This window comes from Bombus bifarius, unplaced genomic scaffold (genome assembly GCF_011952205.1).
Source record: "Bombus bifarius isolate JDL3187 unplaced genomic scaffold, Bbif_JDL3187 scf7180000007970, whole genome shotgun sequence".
Classification (NCBI taxonomy): domain Eukaryota; kingdom Metazoa; phylum Arthropoda; class Insecta; order Hymenoptera; family Apidae; genus Bombus; species Bombus bifarius.
The window spans coordinates 728,691-744,534 of record NW_022884356.1 but is presented as its reverse complement, the minus strand read 5'-3'; the positions used below and the strand labels follow the sequence as shown (position 1 = coordinate 744,534).

The window sequence follows — 15,844 nt, the reverse complement described above, 5'->3', positions numbered from 1 at the left end:
CTCAATATCTAGGCTCACAACATGTAAAATCGCCCGGGTCTTATTGACATCCTGCACAATATAAATAAAAGAAATATATATATAAACAGAAGAATGTTTGAAAAATAATAAATGGAAAAAGGTACATGGTAAAAAGATGGCGTAAAAGGGTTCCAGTTAAAAGACATGGGAATTCGATTTACCCAGGTTACTTCGTAGACGTGCTGAGTGAGAATACATATCAGTTTCTCTTTCAAGCGTGTGTACAGCGATTGCACATCCGTGATACCCTTCGAAACCTTTTTCTCGAGAAAAATGCGTATCGGTCGCCCCCGGAGGAGACGTTCGCGCGAATTGCATAAAATAGGTACGACACGACCAGAAGAGCAAGAAGAATAAGAAGAAGGAAGAAGAAAAAGAAGAAGAAGAAGAAGAAGAAGAAGAAGAGCAAATAAAAAAAGATCGGTTTCGCGGATCGCATTCGTTCGATTCAATTTTCTTTTAGATACGAAAATTCTTTTTTTTTTTTTTTTGGTTCGACGTGTTTTTTGGTTTCACGGTTACGTGCAAATACACGCGATCGGAATATAGAAAAATTCTGCACGGTCCATCGTTGCCGGTAAGCCGCTCGTCCCGAGGTGGATCGTGTCGATCTAAAAAAAAGTTTTCTGTTTCTCGAATCTCCACGTAAAAAACGTTCACGCTCTCTCAACAATTGCTCATCCGTGATATATAAATAATTTAGGCAGCTATACATGTACAAGATCGACCCGTATAAATATGTATATATACATATATATAGTAACGATAATTATAGTCGTATAGTTGACGACTACAGGGGAAGAACACGATAATTAAATATTTTTACGTACGTATATTAATTATTTTGATTGACTGTATATTATACACTTTCACAGGGAAACAGCTTTAAAAGCCTATGTTAAAAATCTATGATATGTGCTATTTTTATGCCTTTTATAATTTCAAAAATATCATTTTTGCGCTTAATTTAATTTTACACTTATTTCTTTTTAATTTAACTTTTAGATTAATTAGCCAGTTTTAGAAGACGTGCACCTTTAATTTACCAGGTTATTTCTATTTCCAGTCATATCAGAAATTTTCCTGCTTAAGTCACATAAAGTGACATTAAAATCCAGAAACTACCAAAAACTATAGTTATCATGTTTTTCCCTTGTCTATGTGATCTTCATTTCTAAAAATATAAATATATCTAGGGATAGATGTATGTACATATGTATATATACATATATGCATGTATATATAATATGTATGTAGAGAAAAATCACAGTTGAGAACAATAATAATAATAATTATATATATATATGTGTATATATATAACGATATACAATTATAATAACGATGGTTAAATATAATCATAATGAGAAGAATAATTAATCGAATCAATATAAATATAGAGTAATAATAATCAATAATATAAGAGTGTACGTAAGAAGTAGCAAAGATGGCAATAAAAAGAATGAAGAAAGATAAATAAATACGTAAGAAATGAAATTGCCTAAAACTGGGCCAGGGCGGCAGGACGTTCACGGTGAGCTCCTCGTCGGAATCCTGCTGGGACCGTCCATTTGCGGCCCTGCTCACGCCGATCTGGGCATCCCCGTCGGTCTTGAACCTTTACGGACAACAGGCCAGCCAAGCAACGATCAACAATCAACAATAATTTACCACAGCATACGATACGAAAATTTTCTAATTCTTTACTTTTTTTTCTCATATTCTTTGCACTGATATAATCATCAATCATGTGTGCTAACATAATCTCTTTCTCTCCCTCCCTCTCGCACACGCTCTTTCACGCTCGTGCTTTCGCTTTTTGTAATGTTAGTTAAGAGTGTTATTGATTCAGTAGTCTGTAATTGGCGCCCGAATGTTTCTTCTCGTATCTTTATGCGCGTGTATTTCATAGATTTTAGGACTTTCTTGTTCTTTATATTCTTTTCTGTGAATGATTTTCGAGCAATGAATCTTACAAGGCTTGAAATACACACGTATAAGAGGGAAAATATCGTTCACACGATCCCATTCTCGCTCCTTGTTCTCTCATTCGATATTCCTAGCGAGATTGCGCTTTAAAAAAAAAGATACATATATTCGTCAGCCTGTTGGATTTGCGAATACAGACCAGCTGTCCACTCTGCACGGCCTTTCACGTGATCACAGAGAATCGAGGCTAACGTTAATTATCTCGTGAATACGTATTCGTTTTTTAAATAAGCTACCTTAATAACTATCCAGTTTAAAGAAGGTCTGTTCAAACGTTCGTTAAGATATGCTTTAAGTAGTAACAGAACTCCATAGTCAGACGTAAGTTCGTAAGTGCATATGGTTGATGCATTGATTTATTTACGAACGAATTCGTATCCACCAAAATTAATTCTAATTGTAACATCGTAACCTCTCGCAATGCTTCTTCATTCGACAACAAAAAAATCACAACGAAACCTGTAAATTAAAAAAGATTTTTTTTAAGTAAAGAAAACAAAGGTATTTTTTTTACTAATATAAAATTTGATTTTTTCATTGGAGAATGAGAGAGAGAACACTAAGAGAGGCGTTAGTTATTTAAATAGAATGGATCGGATGTTATCCATTCGAGCTTGACAGGCAACAAATCTGTCCCTACCTCGAGAAAATTTTGCGCACCAGGTGATCCTGAGCTTGATCTAACTGCGGCTCGTTTTTCCTCCTTTCAGCCAGCTCCTTTTCTCGACGGACATCCGCTACCTTCCGGAAGATCAGCTGCACAAAATGATTCGATTCCATTTTACGCGCTTAAATAAGCATAATAACAAGTACACTAGCTCACGAAAGTATTTCGATATCCATGGAACATATTATATGTGTTACATGAAACAGTTGAAAATTCCAGACTCGACTATTACGACTGCATTGGTAAAGTTTGAGACGAATCTGAAAATACATGCAGAAAATTAAACAAATATTTGATAGAAATATATATTCTGCAGGAGTCACAAAAGTATTTAAACAATCGATTATTCGCTATATTAATAAACTACAATATAACAATGAAACTGTCTTTAGTACTAATTGTATATTTAAGACTATTGTTAATATATTATTCATATTATATACAAGTTTCTTTTTACTAATGTAACAAATATCGAAACAAATATCTTTTTTTATTAATTAACTTTTACCTACATCTTCACGTTGATTGCAGATTTGACAAATATAATCGTAACAGTCTCGTCTCATTACTATGATTACATAACCTCAAAATGTTTTACATAACACGTGTAGTAATAATCCGTTTTATCTAATACATACAAGATGTACAAGTTCAGATTGTCTTGAAATTGTATCAATATAATCACGGCAGTGTTATCTCATTATTGCGTTAATGAAATTTCAAAATGTTTTACATAACACATACGATATATACATAACATATAATATGTCTTGATATATCCATATGTAATCTGTTTTATGTAAACAAATGTATACAATTTCAGATTGGTTTGAAATTTTATCAATATGATATTTGTATCTCGTTATGATAATAATAATGAAATCTCAAGATATATGTATAGTATATACAATATGGACATAAATGTTTTTCATGGTATGTGTTCAAATACATTCATGATCCAGTGTGTATCAATTAGCTTGCGAATCATCCTATACTTTCTAATATTTTCTTACATCTTGTATTTTCTTGCATTTTCTGCAACATTTGCAGAGTATGGAATTCGTTATGGGACGCAGTATGCTCGGCGTAATTAATCAGGATGAACGACACGGCGCAGTTGGAACGACGAGCGATTATTTATGGGGCCCGGAACAATTATTTATGCTCTCGAGTCGCTCCTTTGCTATTATTAATGGTCTAGAACGCGTTGGACCCTTTATCGGCTTTTTTACACCCCTTGCTATGTAGGTGACCATTATTCGAGTGTTAATAATCGTCCTTACGCTTCCACATCATATATATAAAACTATCGAAATAATCGAAGCATCCTTATACAAAACACAAGTGTCAAAATTAAACAATTTTTGCCTATTTCCTAATAAAAAATGTTTTACTTGCCAATGGGAATACATACTGCAGTATAGTAAGTAAATCTCTGCACAGAGTAATCAAACTTGTATATTAAGAAACACCATTAATCTTCAATATAATAACGAAAGAATGTCATGTATATACTTACTTTAAGTCCAGCAAGAAAACTATGAAAAACGAGAAAATGCTTCGAATAACCTTATGGTAAGGTTATTTAAGTCAGTAGCGATATATTACATAAGTATCGATAAAATAAATAGCAAAATAACTTGCAGGAATAGAATAATACACACACACTACTGAATTATGATAATTAATCTGTTTTCAAATATAAATCGTTTAAAAATTGTTTATAAACGAATTTGACGAATTCATTTCACTTAAATAACCCTACTTTTCAAGTATTGCAGTTAACAGTAATGCTAATAGGTAGCACGAACGAGTAAAGAACACTTAAGTGCTACTTCAAACGATGTTAAAATATGTGTACATCAAATATCACTTGGAATATTTTAAAATACGCTTTTGTAATGCATTCTACTCGAAAATGAAAGGAACGTATTAAATAAATATATTTTTAATTTACTATACTTATAGGATTTGTAAATTTAAAAATGAATGGCATATTTAGTTTTCTTTACAATTAAAAGGTGGTAAATACAGAGTTCTCTACAAGTATAATTTTCTTTTTCATGAATGATGGTGAATAAATGTAAAAAAATAAAAAGATCTTTTAATACATTTCTTATGATTGAGCAGTTCAGAAGTCACATTAATCAACTCTATCAATTGAAAAGTACAGGATAGTGACGATATTAAAAACGCCTTTTTTTAAATTTACCTTGAGATTTATCACTATTCGCGTGATTTTCTTGCGATAAGTAAACTAACGGAAGTATGAGAATCAGATATTACTCGTATACTCATATAACAGACTGAAGAAATTAATAAAAAGTGGAGTTGATTAGTTTGGCTTCTGTAAATATATATCTCTATCTATAAACAAATGAAATTTCGAAATACTAAAGTCAGCTAACTTTTTCTCTTTGTCCTAAAGAAATTTGATTTTTAGCACTTACAGTGTTTCCTACAAGGATGCTTCGATTCTCAGATTCTTTGAACACAACTAACGTTTCCGGAGATGCGAGATGATCTTCGTTCGTTAAGCTTATTAAGAAACGAAATCAACGTAGGTAATTTCAGTATGTAATAACTCTCTATGTTTTAATATTCCTTTACTGGAATAAAACGTAGATAACTTGGGTAATTGAATTTTTTCAGGTAATCCAGTTTCTAACGCCGGGAAAGCGACGCTCCCCTGCTATTTCCTTTTTTCCGGATAGAAAGTTGCAGGTTAAGGGTGGGAGGTTTCGTTTAACTTTACTCTGCACATGCGCGAGTAGAGCAGTCGATAGGCGCACCGTGAGCGCACTAGTAGCAGGTTACTTGCACTTGCGACTAACCTCAAAATATCTTATTTATTGTGTCGGCTCGGGGAAGCTCCCGGACCGCACGAGTTCCGTTTCGGAACTTTCTTTCAGATGCTTGGTGATCCATTCTGAAAGAAAGTACGCGTACTTGCGTACTTCTATTACCGTGATTCGTGTCGAATCGAAGTTTTCACTGGGAAAACTGACGTATATGGATTGATGTGGAAAGTACTCCTCGCGTTCGAAAGGTTTGTAAATCCTTATTTTTTCTCCAATTTCTTACGATTACCAGTGATTTCTAAATCTAGCGACGTATATTATCGTAAATAGCAATGAATTGGAAAATATGCAAAGTAGATCGATTGTTTGATAGTCATATGTTTACACAAGAATGTTTTCTTTATTTTTTGACAGTTGTATGGAACGATTTTTCTGAAAGTAATCGATTTGTTTCAGATGGGTCATGGTTCGAGCCGTTCTGCTTCATCCGCGAATATCCTCTCCGCGGAGGAGCTGACCTTGGTGGAGAATCTGTTCAAGTCCATGTCCCGGAGTTCAGGCTCTATAAAACGCGAAGATATATTCAAACACTGGTCCAGTCATTTGGATGATGTACTACTGCAATTTGTAGTAAGGTTCCTCTGTCATGAACCAGGAAAGAGAGTGTCTGCCATAAACGGAGAGAATTTTGGGAGATTGTATGTGTTTGCCATACGTGGCAGTCCGGAGGAGAGGACTAGCCTGATTTTCAATGGCTTCTCGGAAGAGGAGCAGAAACATGAAATACCCACTACAACGTTCCTTCAATATCTTCAAGCCACCATTAATTCCTACTTGAGACTACAAAAAAACTCTGGGAATGCACACTACTTAACATGGAGCAGCATTGGCTGCACAGTAAACACTAGGAGAATAGGGATGAGATCCAGAAGTTTGTGCGTAGATCTAGTCAAACATGGTGAGACACTGACCACCGAACAAGTAGAGAACTGGTTCTCTACAACAACTACTTTCAATATCATACAATCGCACGTTTTTCAGTGCCTTTTCTTGGTTTCTCAGAAAAAGGGAGACAAGAATGCAAGCAGTAGAATAAACGATTTGAACCTCTTGCCAGGTTGCAAGGGTTTGGAGAATATACCACATTTCCCAAGCATTCTGGGATTGGGCGATGTTCTGTTCTTAAATCTCAGTTTGCCTCATGAGCTTCGCAACGAATGGAGATTTTTATTTTCCAGTCAAGTGCATGGAGAATCATTTTCCACTATGCTTGGAAGAATCACCATGCAAGGATCGACTATTTTAATTCTTCAGGACACCGATGACCACGTGTTTGGAGGTTTTGCCTCTGATAGTTGGAGAATTGGACCAAATTTCATTGGAAACCAATCTTCCTTCTTATTCAAACTTGAACCAGATATACTTACATTTCCTTGCACTGGTTACAACAACCATTTCCAGTACTTAAATCTTCATCAACAAACTATGCCTAATGGGCTGCTCATGGGAGGACAGTTGAATTATCCAGGTTTATGGCTGGACTGTGAATATGGAACTGGAAAATCAAGCTTGTCCTGCACAACCTTCCAGAATTATGTGCAACTCAGTGGCAAGGAGAATTTTAGGATTAAACACTGTGAGGTTTGGGGTGTCGGTCCTATTCCAGAAGTCGAAGAAGAAGAACAAAACGCAAGGTCAGTTTTGGATCAAGATTCTACCTCAAGAGTCATATTAGAGATGTCTGGTCGCAAGATGTACAGTGACGGATTGAGAGAAAAGAAGGAGTAATTGTGATATTAGACATTTGTTGAGATAGTATGGAAAAGAGGAAAAAAGGAAAACATATCAGGCTATTCAAAACTGTATCAGCTTTGTAGAAACAAAAGGAGGTCATTGTATAATGCAATACCTGTAAATGAAAAAATAGAAAAAAAAGATGATTCTCTAGTTTTCGTGGAATTGTTTCAACAGAATAATATTAATAGTTATTAAAAAAGATGATCAACAATCTCGTTCTTCAAGCATTTTCTTCTGATTGTTTGCTAGCTGATCTTTTTGAAAAAAAATTTCATTTCCCTGTAACGGCCTGATCTCTCGTACTAATGTCATTTCAAATTGACTCTACCATCGATGGAGCAATATTAAAACAAATATATATATATACAGAGAAAAAAGAAATGAAAAAAATATTATACCGTACGAGTTGCTGTGTTTTTCGAATGCCTATTATCTAGTGCCTGGTGAGTCATCAATCATTTTTAATCGGACTTCTTGATATGCTGAATAAAGTCTATCGACGAGGAGAAACTTGTACAACACATATTCATTACTATTGTTACATAAGACTGTGTGTGTTATTCGTATATGAGTCGGCTGGCGGTCAATGTTCCCTCTGTTCTGTTGAGAGAACAAAGCCAAAGAGCAAACATTGCACTGCTGTTCAGTATAATGCTAAGAGTTCAATAAAGAATTGAAACCTCGAGATTTCAAATCTTTTCTTTACCCTTCACTCTTTACCTTTCTTTATTGCAAATCAATTTGAATCTTTTTAATCATCTAATATTTCAATTTGGCAAATTTCAAAATAGCAATCTTCGAAAATAGAATTTCAAATTAACTATTTTGAAGATACTCGGAACTTCAAATTAGTGGCTCTTAAAATCACAAAATTTTAAACTAGCAATTTTTAAAAAATTACCGTGATTTGAAATTTTGGCAATTTTTAAACTTGCCTATATTTGAAATTAGTAATTTTTTCCCTGACTGAAATTTCCAATTCGTGATTTTTGGAATCACTAATTCCACTTATTGACTTTGAAATCCCCAAGATAAAAAAATAACGATCCTTAAGATAATCAAAGTTAAATTCTAAGCCATCAAAAGTTAAAATAAGAAATTTTTGAGAGAAAGAGGACCAAAATTCCAAATTGGCAACTTACGATATCATCAATGCTTCAAATTGGCAATTTATAAACTCAGGAAAATTACAAATTCTGTAAAGAAGTTATTTAAAACAATATGGAAAGATATTTAAAATTTCAAACGAATTTTACATCTGAAATAAACAAACAGCAGCACTTAATCTGTAAATTAAGTACGTCTGAAATAATCAATAAAACAAAACAAAAATAAAAATGAAAGCAAAATTTAAGAAACACTCACCCGATGGCTAAGGTTGTAAGTCAGAACGAGGTTCCTGGCAAAAGAATTGGCGAAAGCCTGATAAAAATCCAACACCTCCAGCAACCGATCCCTCTTGATCGTGTGGAGATCACAGTAAGTAAGAGCTCGAACATTGGCAGCGCTTTGTCCTACGGACGGGTTTGTCCAGAAGCTGTCGCCGAACACGTCACCCTTGCCGAGGATCGCCACGACCTCGTCATCCTGTATCACCTCGAGACTTCCGGTCACGATGAAGCACAACGAATCGATAGACTCGCCTGTGTGATACAATAGATCGCCTGGCGCGCTGTGGGACATCGTGAAATGCATCGCCAGAGCGCGGAGGCAGCCATCGGAGGCCAATCTGAAGACAAAAGTGTATAAATATGATTGTACATATTAATTATAAATCATTATAATTACAAGTCATGATATAAGGATTACAAAAATCAAGACATATCGATAAAAGATACATGAGTACTGTACAATTTCTCAAAAACGAATGGCTTAGGTATATAATTAATTGTACATTGCAGGGAAAATTTTGTTAGGTTATACGCGCCACATAAGGACATCTCTATGCAAGAATACACTAAAATCTAAGAAGAGTGACGAAGCTTGCCTAAATGCAGGGTGTTCGTTGAAGACCTTCCTGTTCAGATGAACGCAGATATCCGCCTTCATATCCTTGGGGCAATAGTTAAGTACCTTGTCGGTGTCTAGGCCCTTGGTCATCGCCCAGGTGCTCACCACGTAATCCATCACGCGTTCGCTAAGCGCCTTCGGCACCTCGTGCAGCTTCATGAACTCCCTCACGTTGTTCAGCATGTCGTGATATTTGGCCGTGGCCGATGTCATCTGTTGGATGATCGTAGTCACGTGACCGAAGATCGTGGCGTACAACAGAGCTGCAAACAATCGAACAATTTTACAGATTTATAGATCAATTCAAATAGAATTTGACAACGATAAATTAGCTAAAACGATAACGCCTGATTGTCAGTCAGGAAGACACCGATTTAAACTCTTTGACTTTCAAATAAAATTCTAAGGTGCTCGAAAGTTCACAAACTAGTCCGGTAGAGAGTAGTTGCAAATTCGTGTTTGTCGTGACCCGAGAGATAAGTATGCTAAAACGGATATTACGTCTAAAACTATTTGTGAGAGAACCGCACGACGTAGGTATTCCAAATTAAAACCGATACACTCTGTGCAAACTCGTGAAAATTTGTGGAATTAAATTTTGCACAATCTCCTTCCTCTAAAAGTCTGAAAGTGGTAATCAGATTATGAATACTGATGCATTTATGAGAAAAGCGAAGGCATTTTAAAATTAAGAAGTCACAGAGGTAAAAAGGCAAAAATATGTGAACTATCCAAAAAATCTAACATTTCTTGTATAATATTTAGTAAGTAAAAGAAATCTCCATTTAGATTGAGGTTAGGTTCTTTACAATCCCAACATTCGCTCTTGAGGATACAAAAATTTTATTACCAATTGGATACCTTAAAAAGATAAACTGATTTTAGTAAAGTAAGTACTTCGTAAACTCCAATTAAGGAATAAAAGGAAAAAATTGAAAAATCATACCGGCAATGATCATCATGCAGATGGTAAAAATCTTCTCGTTGTCGGTCTCGGCGGCGACGTTGCCAAAGCCCACGGAGGTCATGCAGGTCATTGTGAAGTACAATGCAGTGACATACATGGTTCTCCTGGACGGTCCTGCGATTAGTTCCGGTGCGGTGCTGGTATTGGTCCACAGATAGCTGTACGGTGACTGGGTGACGTTCGCCAGCTTCCACAGCCAGGAATACTGGACTCCGTTGTCCGCGTCCGACCTTCCTATCGAGTACCTTTAACCCAACAACCCTTCTTATTATTCTCGTCATATTCATCTTTCTACCATTTTACATTCTCTAATACAGGCTATAAAATATAATAGAAATATACAGAGTGTTTTCAATTTTCCTGGATAAATTGCTGAGACAGGATTTACAAATGAGCCTCTCAGAAGGCAAATTAATCCAACCGTACTTTTTACGAAGTTGTCAATCTTATATTATACTAATACATAATTAGTATTCGATGATTCAAGAAAGAGATCTTATCTTCGCAAATATGAGCACAAATGTAGTTGTGAATTTATATTTTCGTGAAGGAACAATTAAGGGAACAAAACTTGGATAGAAATTTGTATCCTCTAAGAGATATAATACTATAAGCAATACTTTAAGTATTCCATACATTTTGAACACATTACATTGTCCTATCTCTAAATCTCCTACAATAGCATAAGCACATTTTCAAAATAGTAGTCAAGAATTTACAGCACAACTTCATATATAACATTTTTCATAGTTAAAAGTGAAGAAAATTGAAGATTTATTGTCGTCACTTGTTCAAAATACTATAATAAATAATATCAATTTTAACATTTATTAAATCAAAATTATATCACAATTAATAAGAATAAATATTCAAAATATTTGCTCATCATTTTATAATACAGCCTGTACAGTATAACTTTACTCGCTAAGTAAAACACATGGGGATCTGCAAGTACCTCGATACTACCTTGAACAATGAAAAATGTAGATAAAGTATTTTAACTAGTAATATGTAACTATTTTCTTCAATTAACGTTTTTATCTTCTATCTCATTATACTGTTGCAGTTTTCTCAGAAAAATTGGAAACACCCTGTACAAATAAAAGGCGAATAGGGTTCTCTGAGGACGCGTGAAAGAAGCACGCATGCTTTTTGGTTGGCTAAGATTCGTGTTGAAAAGCGTTCTCTCTCCACGTTCCTCTTTAGTCTTGACCGTTATCCTTGCTTCCATTTCGTAACTGTTCTTCCACTTTTCTTTCTCTGCTTCCTGTCTCACTTTTTTCTCTTTTGGCTATTCTTTGGAACGAAAAAATATCTGGCAAGAAGGACCACGGTCAAACACTCGAAGCTTCTTTTGGAAACGAGGACGGTTCGCCAACAGAAGATAATAGCGTTTCGAGCGAAAGAGCTTCTGTTACGTTCGTGGTTTCCCGTGATCGTCGATTCGACGATGGAGAACGTCTAAAGGACACGGAGGCTCTTTGTCGAGGAAACGAGCGGAAGGTTAGCATCGTCGTCGACTTTATTCTCTTGCACTCGAGAACAAGCCTCCTTTTTTCTCCATATTTTTCTCTTCTGTACTCTCTTTCTCTTTCACTCGCTCTTTCGTACTCTCTCTTTCTCTCTCTCTCTCTTTCTCTTCTGTCCTCGTCATCTTCAAAGAGGAGGCAACGTTAGTTTGAAGCGCTACTTCGTTTATGCCGCTTCGAGCGGGGAAGAAGCGAAAATAATTAAGAAGCGAGGTGAAGGAACTAGGCAGCAGCAGTTTTAATGCGACGTTTCTTCGCGTTCTTTTTCTTTTTCGATTGTGTGGCTGATCGATCTCTGCCCTGTATTCGCTGCATATCGCAGATATCGGGTCATCCTGAACCTTTTCATTATTTTTGAATAATACAAGCTTTTAGCATAAAAGTACTTCTATCTTAAAATTCAGTATCTTCGTTTACCAATACCAGTACTATAATACTTCTGAATAATATAAGCTTTTAGAACAAAAATACTTCTGTGCTAAAATTCAGTATCTCCGTTTACCAATACCAATAATATAATTCTTCTGAATAATATAAGCTTCTAGAACAAAAGTACTTCTGCCTTGAAATTCGGTATCTTCATTCACTAATATTAATGCTACTATTTTTGATACATTTTAGACATTAGCATAAGGATTGTAATATCAAATTCCAATTATCTTGTCGATCTAATGAATATCTTCTATTCTAATACCATCTTGATATCTTTGGATGATCTTCATACAGTCTTTAAGTGCTTTTGAAGTAACTATAGTCTTGAAACACTCCTCAGATGCATCTTGTATATCACGTTGGAATAAATTGTACAGAACATAACGACGATTACTAAAAAATAAATAAATAAATAAATAAAAGTATATTAAATGTCAGAAAAAATATATTCTTTTGACACAAATCTTCAGGATGACCCAGTTAGCTCTCGTTACTATTCTAGAAGCCATGGCAAACTGATTCCTTTCGGGAATGTTCCACTTTTTTTAGACAAAATAAAAGTAGATCGAGATTATGATATCTTTTGCACAATTCCCGGCGGAACGAGAGTGCTATGCTGTTTTGTAAAAGCGGCACGGCATATCCTGTGTGTGCACGTGTACATGTTCTGTATATGTGTGTATGTCCATGTATGTATATCTCTATTTGTGTCTAGGTAGCACTTGATGGAAAATGTTAGGTTGAGAAAATCGGGGAGGGGGTAGGGATAACGACGTCTAAGGTTTGATTTAGCCGTCAATCCTGCCGCAGCCGTGTTACCTTTTTGTGTGTGGGCAGGGTAAAATCACCTTAAAGTGACGTACCAGACACAGGCCAGCCAGTGAGCAACCAACATGTAGAAACAGAGCAGTAGAATGAGCATCGCGGCTCCATACTCCAGATACCGGTCTAGTTTCCGAACCACTCGACCAAGACGAAGCAATCTGACCACCTTGAGAGCCGAAAACAGGCTCCCTATGCCGTCCTCGTCGTGGTCGAACGCGTTGAACACGTCGTACGGCAGGCAGCTCAGAAGATCGATGATGAACCACGACTTTAGGTAGTTCATTCTGATCACCTGTCGTTTTAATGGAAAATTACATTAGACAAAGTCTTATAACGAGTTGTTCTGAGAGCAAGTGAAGCACACAGAGGCGAGAACAATCGTAAAAGATATTTTTGCCACGTGACAGAAAACAATGGTAAAGAAAAATGACTTGACACAATTTTCACCAATGGTCTAGATTCCCAGTTTTAACTTTGTCCGGATGAATCCCTGAGAATATCTAGAGAATTCTTCGATGATAGCTATCCTCTGATACCACGACATTGTTGAAATAGATCGCGGTACATGGAAATTTGACATTTTTCCAACTTGGCAAATCCTACACTTTAAAATTCCTCGGAATTGGAAAATTTCATAGTTTGAAATTAAAGATAACGTTGCAATGTATTTCAGTATCCATAGATTTTTCAACAGCTAGCCGCTAGGGAAAAAGAGAAGAAGAAGAGGGATAATTTCAAAGCGAACTTTTACATAAAAGTGAATAATGTTGCTAATGTATGAGCTTTCGCGTGCAACGATGGGAACCTGAAAGCAGCCGGAGGATTCTCACTTCTCTGATTTTACGCTAAAACAATGCAAAATAGAATCTGGCGTAGAATCACAAGGACCTTTTACACAACGAAATCGACGAACAAACCTTTGACGAGTGTAACAGTTAACGCACTTTTGTCTACAATTATGGAATTATCCATTTGAAAGGTAACGTTTATCGGTCGGAGTATAACATTGTATTTAATACATTTATTCGTTCTCCACGCATTTCCGTACTTACATGACCTCTACTTTTCTCTATAGAAACCCTATTTTCTATAAAAGTCGCGGTTAAACTGCAGATATGTACCTTGGGCTAATGATCAATTGTCAAGCCAAACCAAACCGGTTTTTCATGGTGTTTTTGGTTTTGCGAGGATATTTGTACCTTGGGGTCAGACACCACCTCGCCACCAGGTCCAACGAACGTGGTGTGAAAATTGAGGACAATGTCGATGAAGAATATGACGTCGACGATGCTGTCGACGACCAGCAGGGACACGTCCTCGCTGGTCTTGTTTTTGAACGCGACGTTGTAGGGCACCATGATGGCCGTGTAAAAGGTCAAACATAAAATGATCCAGTCCCAGATCGCCTTGAACGCGCAGTAATGTAACAAAATGTGCGGCGGGGTCTTTGGTGCCTCTTGTCTGTACTGCGGCATCACGTCGCCGCTTAAGGACATCATCTGAAAAATGAAAATTATATTAGCGTTATGCATCGATTATGCATTGTTTCACAGAAATGAAAGAAAATGAAGGAATATTTTTACGAAATATTTAATGATTAATTTTACTACCTTTCGATTTTCGAGTTAAAATTCTCTTCTTCTTTTGCTTGTGAATTTAACAACGAGTTTTATCTCTCTTCTTTCTCTATGCTCCTGCTGTTGCTTACAGACAGGCTTTGAATTTTGATAAACGTTTCAGGGGCTTGAAATCAGGCGATAAACGCAGCACAGCTCATGCATTTAAATATTGACGATTACAATAATCCAGCAATCTCGAACACGTACAAATGGTCTGCGAACCCGTTAACATTTCCATGCAAATCTCTTCGAAACGGGAACGAATCTCCAACGCGAGTAAATCTTCATCAGACACGTTCGGATACAAATGGTAGTTGGTGCGAGTGACAAAATCAAAATCGAAACAGCTTACCGAATAAAGTGGCAGGACTTTTTAGCTAAAATGATTAGATGCAATGTTATTATGATTGTTATTTACTTTATTTATTTTTATATTCGCTGGCTTGGATAGAGTGCAGGATGACCCAAGTTAGAAGTTCAGAAAGAATTGCATGCGATTGAGTTAATTAATTGGTTGTTCTGGGGTTGATTAATCGATTTGCAATTAGTTGTAAAAATTTCAAATTTCAAAGTCCAAACTCTCTGACAATTGAAACTGTTGTATAGAGTTTCAGCATTTTAATGTACATTCAGTAACTTGAATATTTTGTTGATTGTACTGAACAAAGACTATGACTGTGCTTATGCATTTATGGGAAGTTTAAAGAAGTAAAAATGTAAAAATGTACAGGGTCTATGACAACCGTTGTGATAGTCTTCAAAGGTTAATTTGTATTTATAAGAATATGAATTTCTATAAAGAAACACGACTCAGTGACTTTGAGAATGATTAGGTAAGTAATAAGGATTAATTGATTGATTGAAAAGGAGTGAAACGTTACTTATAAAAATATGAATTTCTGTAAAGATTGACAGTTGGACGGCTTTAAAAATGACTAGGCAAGTTACAAGGATTAATTAACAAATTAACTAATAAAAGTGTGAATTTCCATGAAGATCCACAGTTCAGTGAAAATAATTAGCCAAATTACAAGAATTAATTGACAGATTAAAAAAGAAAAAGGGAATATTACTCATAAGAATGTGAATTTTCACAAAGATCACACAGTTCAGTGACTGAAGAACGACTAGGTAAATTAGGAAGAATAAGGAACAATTAATAAATTAAAAAGGAGAGAAATATTGCTCAT

The 15,844-nt window shown here is 35.7% G+C and overlaps 2 protein-coding genes across 11 annotated transcripts in view; one reads left to right on the top strand and one right to left on the bottom strand.

The window, feature by feature from the left end:
- The window catches only part of LOC117213790 (potassium voltage-gated channel protein eag), a 153,532-nt gene that overhangs the window by 9,834 nt on the left and 127,854 nt on the right, over window positions 1-15,844 (bottom strand). For 4 of the 10 annotated variants that reach the window (XM_033459453.1, XM_033459490.1, XM_033459500.1 and 1 more), the window contains 7 exons: window positions 14,235-14,534; window positions 13,059-13,327; window positions 10,229-10,494; window positions 9,260-9,545; window positions 8,638-9,001; window positions 2,648-2,763; window positions 1,520-1,636 (listed from right to left, as the gene is read on the bottom strand). In XM_033459453.1, coding sequence (XP_033315344.1) covers window positions 1,520-1,636; window positions 2,648-2,763; window positions 8,638-9,001; window positions 9,260-9,545; window positions 10,229-10,494; window positions 13,059-13,327; window positions 14,235-14,534 — 1,718 coding nt within the window. The remainder of the gene's footprint in view (window positions 1-1,519; window positions 1,637-2,647; window positions 2,764-8,637; window positions 9,002-9,259; window positions 9,546-10,228; window positions 10,495-13,058; window positions 13,328-14,234; window positions 14,535-15,844) is intronic. The other 6 variants (XM_033459470.1, XM_033459508.1, XM_033459514.1 and 3 more) reach the window with 3 other exon arrangements.
- On the top strand, window positions 5,431-7,959 carry LOC117213840 (MTOR-associated protein MEAK7). Its single transcript, XM_033459541.1, has 2 exons — window positions 5,431-5,723; window positions 5,932-7,959. Exon 2 carries the CDS (start codon window positions 5,932-5,934, stop codon window positions 7,261-7,263), a length of 1,332 nt encoding a protein of 443 aa, XP_033315432.1. The 5' UTR covers window positions 5,431-5,723; the 3' UTR covers window positions 7,264-7,959.